General features: G+C 34.7%; 1 protein-coding gene across 1 annotated transcript; it reads right to left on the bottom strand.

Moving 5' to 3' along the window:
* Positions 1-6,100: 6,100 nt before the first annotated feature.
* On the bottom strand, positions 6,101-6,814 carry LOC131940463 (kelch repeat and BTB domain-containing protein 3-like). The gene has a single exon (XM_059299120.1). The coding sequence runs from the start codon at positions 6,812-6,814 to the stop codon at positions 6,101-6,103; it is 714 nt and encodes a 237-aa protein (XP_059155103.1).
* Between the last annotated feature and the right edge of the window lie 1,452 nt (positions 6,815-8,266).

Raw genomic sequence — 8,266 nt, 5'->3', positions numbered from 1 at the left:
CTCCTATTACCGGAACATTGTCACCAGTGTATGTTGTTAGACACTTGTGACATGGCTGTAGAGGCACTGATCCTCCTGTGACAGCGTCAAAATCTTTCTTTGTTATGACTGTTAGAGATGCTCCAGTGTCAAGTTGGAAGCTGATGCTCTTACCGTTGATATTAACTAGTACATTGATGGGAGCATGACTTATTGATTTCACAGAGAACAGGTTGAAATCCGGCTGCGAATCAGTTTGAGTATTTTCACAGGTAGAGTGGTTCATTGGTTGGGTTAGGTAGTCTTGGTGAGAGTTAACATAGTGCTGCCTTTGATTGCGGTACTGTCTTGACTGGCTAGATTTAGCAACAGACGAAGACTTTGCAAAGCAGGCCTTGGCAATGTGACCTTGCTTACTGCACTTATAACAAGTTGCAGACTTGAACTTGCACCGATGAGATGCATGGGGACCTTTGCATCGATGACATTTTTGATAATTATTACTAGATTTAGATCTAGGCTTTGAACGTGCAGGCTGTTTAGCATAAGTTGAAATGCTCTGATGGGGTTGGTGTTTGTTGACTAACCTGCTGTTTACTGCATGGATCTCTGAAGGCGTTAGAGATTTCGCCGCCTCGGATGACTGCTGGAATGAAGTTGCTAGTTGTATTGCTTTTTCTAATGTTAGATCTGACTCGAGCAGCAACTTTCTTTGAACATCAGGACTGTTTACACCTGTCACAAACTTTTCACATAGTCTGTCAGACAGCGTATCTCCAAATTCACAGAATCTACTTAAATGACGTAAAGCAGCAACATATTCTGATATTGACTCGTTTGGTTGACGAGTCCTACCGTCAAATCTAGCTCGACATAAAAACTTTGATGGGGTAGGCGCATGGTGGTCTGTTAGCAATTTCCTCAGCTCGTTAAAGCTCTTGGTAGTTAGACTAGCTGGTGCGCATAAGTCCTTTAGTAGCCTAAATTGTTGAGGCCCTATGACTGTTAACAAAACAGCTCTCTTTTTGGCTTCTATCGTCACGTTGTTTGCTTCAAGGTAGAAGCTTAACCTATCTAGGTAATCATGAATGATTTCATCATTCGAATCAAATTCTTTTATTTGGCCATACAGCGCCATTATTCTAGAAATACTTAGCTAAATATGCTCTAGCAAACCTCTATTTGAGTAAGTAGGTGCTCTTTCTAGTGGATCATTTATCCTCGTCGCCAGATATAATAGATTAGGAATACAACTGAGATAGAAGCCATCAACATGTAGCCATCTTTATTCGTAAACGGAAGAGGAACAATGATAGATAAATACAAGGGACATCACTCAATAACAACATTATAAATATAACCAATACAAGAAGAGTGAGTTCCCCTGACCTCACAAATCCCAATATGTTACAATATTCTTTCTTAAATTACTATATTTCCCACATGACTTTCTTTGTACATAATTGTTCCTCTCTGATTTGCCAACCTATGCCAACATTGATTTTGGTAATGACCTGTTTTTCCGCAGTAAAAACATCTAGATTTTGGCTTCTTATAAACATGGTGACTGTATTCATAGTTTGCTAAATTTCTTTTTCTTTCATTCTGTGCATTAATGACATTAATGACATTCTTATTAACATGTTGACTGTATTCATAGTTTGCTAAATTTCTTTTACTTTCATTCTGTGCATCAATGACATTGTAGTTTCTAGTTACTGTTTCATCTTTCTTAACTTCCTTGTGCTTCTTTATTGATTCTAATTCACACATAAATTTCTGTGTTAATTTCTCCATTTCTTTGTTAAATTTATTCTTGAGTTCTAGTATATCTTCTTTATAGTTTGACTCCAATTTTCGAAGTAAATCTTCAATAGGTACGTTCTCTTCATTGTGGCTTATTAAGTTCACTGATTCATTAATCATCATTAGTTTATCATGATTCCTGCCATTCTCCGATGGACTTATTAAATCATCACTGCCATTGACTGATGGGCTTATTAAATCATTTTGACTGCCATTCTCTGATGGACTTACGATACAACTTTCACTAATATTCTCGTGTACCTGCGTATCATTTAATAAAGAGTCAATCTTAAGACATTCTAATGTATCTGTCACCTTTAAATCATTATTAAGTTCAACCTCTGTTTTATCCTTGGGTTTCAATTCTTCCTGGACTATGTTACTTAGTTCTTCATTCCAAAGGTTGCCAATATTTACTTCTTCAAGTTCTGCTTTAAATTCTGTCTGTTCACTTTCTAATTTTGGTTCATTTGTGTCTGTTATAGCTTTCATTTCTAATAGTTCTTGTTTATATGCTAGTTCATGTAGGCCTACTTGTTTTTCCATAGTTTCAGCCCTATTATCTGCTCTCTGTTTTCTGTTTCTTTTTTTTTCTTTCCTTTTGGTTGTACAGTCTCCTCTGCTTTATCTACTTCTGAAATGTCTTCTTCTTTATGCATGTCTGTAATAGCTCTTGATCTATTACACACTATTTCTATCACATCATCTAGTTCTCTCAATACATTTCCATGAGCTCGTCGGGGTTGGTCTGTTTCTTCGTCCCATGCTTCTTTTGCTTCTTCTATGTCTTTTTCAAGTCGATTGGTTGCCCAGGCTATCTGCTTGTTCATCTTCTTAATGCCTTGTGCCCTCGCCATTTCCATATATTCTTCCAGTTCTGTTTCATGCTTGTGCTTTCTGTCATCTTCTTCTCTTTTTGCTGCAATCTTCCTTTCATCATCTTCTATTTTCCAATTCCTTTCTTCTAACCTCCTAGCCCTCTCTTCTTCTTTCCTAGCCTTCTCTTCTTCTTTTTCTTCAGCTTTCGCCTTAGCAGCTTTCTCTTCTCTAGCCTTCTCTTCTTCTTTTCTCTCAGCTTTCTCTTTATCAGCTTTCTCTTCATCATTCTTTAGTAGATCTTTTATAAACGCCAACCTGTCTTCCTTCGGAATGTCAAGTTCCTTCACTAGTGCTGTATATTTTTCAAAACTCGACATTTTGATATATTTTCTATTTATGACATAAAATATAAATTCATTAGTTAACAATAGGTAAGTGTTAATTAATTTACAATACCCTTTCTTGATTTTTGGCTTGTTTTAGTTGATTACAGACATCTGGTAATCCAAGAAAAGTTCATAGTACATATATACGTCCAAAAATAGTTCACTTTGTTGATTCCAAAAAGTTGAAAAAATTCAAAATAGTTCTAGTAGCCTGTTACAGAGTAGAAATTTGTCCAGTTTTAGATAAAACATCTTTAGGAACAGTTTACAATTAATAAACTAGATCTGCCCATCCACAGTAGAAGAACTTGAACAGCTAATCCATATAGAAAAAACTTGAACAGCTAAATCCAAATAGAAAAAGAAACACACGATATGTATCCGACATTGGTAAGACAATGTCGAAAATAATGTGATAATAATTATCACGTTGATTACTTGACTTGACTGTAGATAACTATTAATAATTTCATGTACTTGCTTGATATACCAGCGTTGTTCACTGGCAAACAGTGGAAGACCACTTCAAAAACGTTGAAAACTGCTTACAATAATAATGTGAAAATTCTTTGATCACTTGTGGTAACACTGTAACTTCGTTGAAGATTTCTGACTTCAATCTAATCCATCAATGTAACAACATCAGTGTAACAACTTGAGTATACGTCCACTTCAGCCAACAAAAAAGTAACAAATGTTGACCATTTCTGACGATAATGTATCAGCTTCTTCAATCACCTGACTCCAATGTATCAACACGTCTGATAATAATGTAGCAACACTTCTTCAATTGCTTCTGACAATGTAACAGTAGTAGTAGACGCTCACAATGTAGCAACTGTTGTTGCCCCCACTTCTGACACCATATGTAACAACATGAATTCTTTGTTGTTGTGGGTTAGTTTTCACACAGGAATACAAGCAATAGTGGCAACTTCAAATGATGACTTTATTTACACTATATACAGTGAGAATGATAAATCCATAGTTATTCATGGTAAATCCATATTAGAAGATACTCAACAAGTACAGTCACAGTCACGACTCCAAGTCATGGAGACATCTTACATTCACTGCCACAGTTCAAGTCCCAAGTCCCAGCACACAACACCCGTTCACCTTTTGCTCTCCCTTTTATACGGTCCATTCTCTCCCCTTACGTACATGAGCGATCTCGCCCAAAAACATGAAAAAACACATGACGATCGCTCAGACAGTTCTTCCGCTAGCCAGGTACTCTTCATTCATGCAAAACACAATATAATAAAGATACATAATAATACAGTCTGTGACAGTTCCCTTATGTTGTGTGCCAAATAATGTTCGCTGCCAAAATAAAAGTTGTTTTTTATTTATCTTAACACTGCTCACCCTCTTGAATTACATCATCCCCCAGTCATAACAAATGGAAAACATAGGTAGTAAAATGCCAGAAACAGAGAATTATTTCGCAACCAGGGATTTATTATTTTTAAATTACAGAAGATAAGATTCCTTTTACCCAAAATACATATTGATACAGTTATCAGTATCAACAACTAAAAGTAGAAACATTTAATATATACAAGTTTTCAATGGCAAGAATTATTTATTTGTAATATTATAGCAACGAATAAAGAAACAAAAAAAAACAGCATATCATATTCGATAGCAATTGCGAAATATTGCAAAGATAATGTTAACAACGCAACAAGCATAGATTAACACATGTTTATCATTTTACAAACAAAATTCTTACTGTTGATAGGCCTACGGCTTAACTAAACTATTTAATTTTTGTTTAGATTTGAAAGCCTTGTTTTTTTGACCCATCACATTTCTGTTTATTGAATCTGATTAGAACAAAGTTTTGAAGAAAGTGGAGCAAGCACTCGGAATAAATTTGTGACGGAAATACTCTGAACTATCAAATTGTGACATTTGTGGACAACCCCTTCACTTACTTATTCACATGCATGTGATCCATTTAAAAAAAAACAACTTTGTAATACTTGCTCAAACAATATCAAGGGAAATAAAAGACCTCAGTGTTGCAAGTAGGAGCACCATGATTCTGGCACAATCAAAGGAACTAATTTTGATTGGCTTTCTATTTCAACGGCTCTGATTTTTTCAAAGAGCCCAGGGACAGAAGTTAAAAATCTTTTCCCATCTGTTGGTTTGGTGGAACAAAATAAGATTAATTCCTTTTTAAAATATACTGCTCCTTTTAATACCCAGTCAAAGTCGTTCCAAAGTTGAATAATAAATGTAAACTGGATTTTATTATCACCAATGGTTTCTACGGATTTTAAAGATCCGTTTGTCTGAAGGATAAATGTTTTCCTCCCTTTTTGAATGCAGATGATATCTTCAGAGGGACCCTTTATATTTATATTTTGAGTCAACTTAGTGTTGATATTTTTACAATATACTTCTGACAGGTCACGATTTCCATCGCTAAATATTAAGGTATTATCTTGATAAGCAACTGGAGTGCCATACGGACTTCTCCACAATTGAATCCAGTTTAAACAAGTATCATATGAATTGTGTGAGTGAACTGAATCATTCGTTATAATAACAAATGTACCATTTAGTGAAGTTAATTGAAAACGGCTATTTCCACATAATTTAGCAATAACTGTTGCAATTTTTGATGGATCAACTGTTGCAATATTTTTTCCTTCACAATTGTGAGGAGCATATGTCAGTCTACCAAAATCACACTGAGATAAATTTGTATTTGAATATATAACACAAAGAGTTGATTCAATTGAAGCTAAGGCACAGATACTTTGACTTTTAAAATTATTAATAAGCAATTCAAGTTTACAAGTGCGTTCACTGCTGTTTAGGCCAAATAAATAGATTTCTCCATTGCAAATATATGCCATGACATTTCGTTTACCACTACAGTTTCTATAAGGGATGACAAAGTTACTGGGAAAAGAAACGGATCTCCAATGGTACAACAAAGCTTCGTGTACAATTGCAAGTGATTCATCGCATGACTTTATCAAAGGGTGAATCAGTAGTTTCTCGAGATAACATCGAGTTGCTAAAAATGTTCTGGCTGTAGATAACAGTTCAACAAGACACTTTTTCCTGTCTATCTCCTTGTTATCTTCTCAATTAATCAACTTCTCCTGGCTCTTATAGTTCTGTATTTCATCAGTTTTTTCTATAGCTGTTGCTTGTGTGTTGTTTGTTTCAGTGTCACTGTATTCCACTTGATGTGGTTTACATTGTACATAAGAAACCCAGCTGATGATCGATTCTAAAACTAAATCTTCAGATTTTACTTTAAGGCGATCATCATCCACAAAGGAAAACAACATTGGAAAAGAAAATTCTAGAAATGTCTCAGTCACACAAAAAGGTTCAAAATTTTCTTTCATAAATCCAATTGTAAACGTAATGACATTCTCTGAATTTAAAAGTTTTGCCATTGGATAATATACAATGTAATTATCTAATGACATATTTTCCACAACAAATCTTTCACATTCTTCTATAAGAAATGGTATATGCAACATGTGAGTAGCTTGCCACACACTAATGATATTGTCTAGTGTCAGACCATCAACACCTTTGTAAATTGCATTGATTATAACATCAAAAATCTCTTTGCTCATGTTCTTTAACTCAACACGTTCGTCTTTATTTTCTTTAAAATCCGATCCCAGCAAAGTCTTAAAGAAAGTGGAGCAAGCACTTAAAATAAATTTGTGACAGAAATACTCTGAGCCATCAACCACAACTCTAAAGTCCCTGAAGTTATCTCCCATCCATTCTTTACTCAAACATTCTTGTAGTCCACAAGCAAGGGTTGACTTCACCATCTTGTTGAGATTATATCTATATAGAAGAAAGAAATACTTGTTAGAAAAAGGAATACATTTTTATAAAAAAATTAAAAATTACTAACAAAGAATTAAATATTTTTTTTTATAAATACAAAAATCACTCTTTGAAAAGAAATAAGTTACTGCCAGTATGTTAAAGATTCAGTGATTATTAGTGGTAAACTGCTATGTGTATGTGGTATATCTAACACAGATGAAGACATGAGAGAGCTGTTAAAACGTTTTTCTTAACTCAGCTTCGCGTTTGTTTGTTTGGTTGTTTGGATGTTTGTTGTTAAAATTGACATCGAAAATTAGCCCACTTCTGATTGCTCTAGAGACCTGAAATTTGGCATGCATGCTACTTTCGCCTAACAATTTCAGATGCAATCATAAAAACTAGCAATTAGTGACCGTAATTAGCTTAATTTAATTACGCCCCAAGGACCATAAAATTGAGGACATGATTTCTAAAGATACCGACAAGACTGAACGCCTATTGACACAGTTACTTCGGCCCCAATCGATGTGAGCGCGCTGGCCGTGATCGTATAGTGGTTAGTACTTCGCGTTGTGGCCGCGACAACCCAGGTTCGAATCCTGGTCGCTCAAGATTTTTAGTCCGTGTATTTATAAACACTTAGTCAAGTCATACTTAATCAAGTCATTGGATAAAGTAGAAAATAAACTATATAAAAAACTTTTTTTAAAAACCACGTTTTTCATGTGTAGCAACGGACTAAAAAGGAGAAAATAAAATACTTAAAAAAAACTTTTTAAAAAACCACGTTTTTCTTGTGGACTAAAAAGTAGAAAATAACTATTTACATACATTTGATGACAAAAAACGTGGGTCGGGCAGATGGGTCGGGAAATTTGATGGTGAACGTACCCACGTTTTTTGTCATCAAATGTATGTAAATAGTTATTTTCTACTTTTTAGTCCACAAGAAAAACATGGTTTTTTAAAAAGTTTTTTTTAAGTATTTTATTTTCTACCTAAGACATCTTAGAGCATTCTCAGGACAAAGATGACATAAACATTTTATTCATCTTAAAATAGGGTAAACAAACTGTTCCAAATCAAACAAAACACTTGCCTTTAAGACGTATGAACTTGATGGTGCCAAATGCTATACTCAAAACAGCTAATTTTAAAACGTTTTTCTTAACTCAGCTTCGCGTTTGTTTGTTTGTTTGGATGTTTGTTGTTAAAATTGACATCGAAAATTAGCCCACTTCTGATTGCTCTAGAGACCTGAAATTTGGCATGCATGCTACTTTCGCCTAACAATTTCAGATGCAATCATAAAAACTAGCAATTAGTGACCGTAATTAGCTTAATTTAATTACGCCCCAAGGACCATAAAATTGAGGACATGATTTCTAAAGATACCGACAAGACTTGAGGCCTATTGACACAGTTACTTCGGCCCCAATCGATGTGAG

This window comes from Physella acuta, unplaced genomic scaffold (assembly GCF_028476545.2).
Source record: "Physella acuta isolate Inbredline_101_S28 unplaced genomic scaffold, ASM2847654v3 ptg000318l, whole genome shotgun sequence".
NCBI classification, from domain to species: Eukaryota; Metazoa; Mollusca; class Gastropoda; family Physidae; genus Physella; species Physella acuta.
Note: the sequence above shows the minus strand (reverse complement) of the source record. Positions and strands in the feature narration are given on the sequence as shown.

Coding starts and splice junctions, on each gene's coding strand:
- LOC131940463 (XM_059299120.1), bottom strand. CDS start 6,814: ATGGTGAAGTCAACCCTTGCTTGTGGACTACAAGAATGTTTGAGTAAA.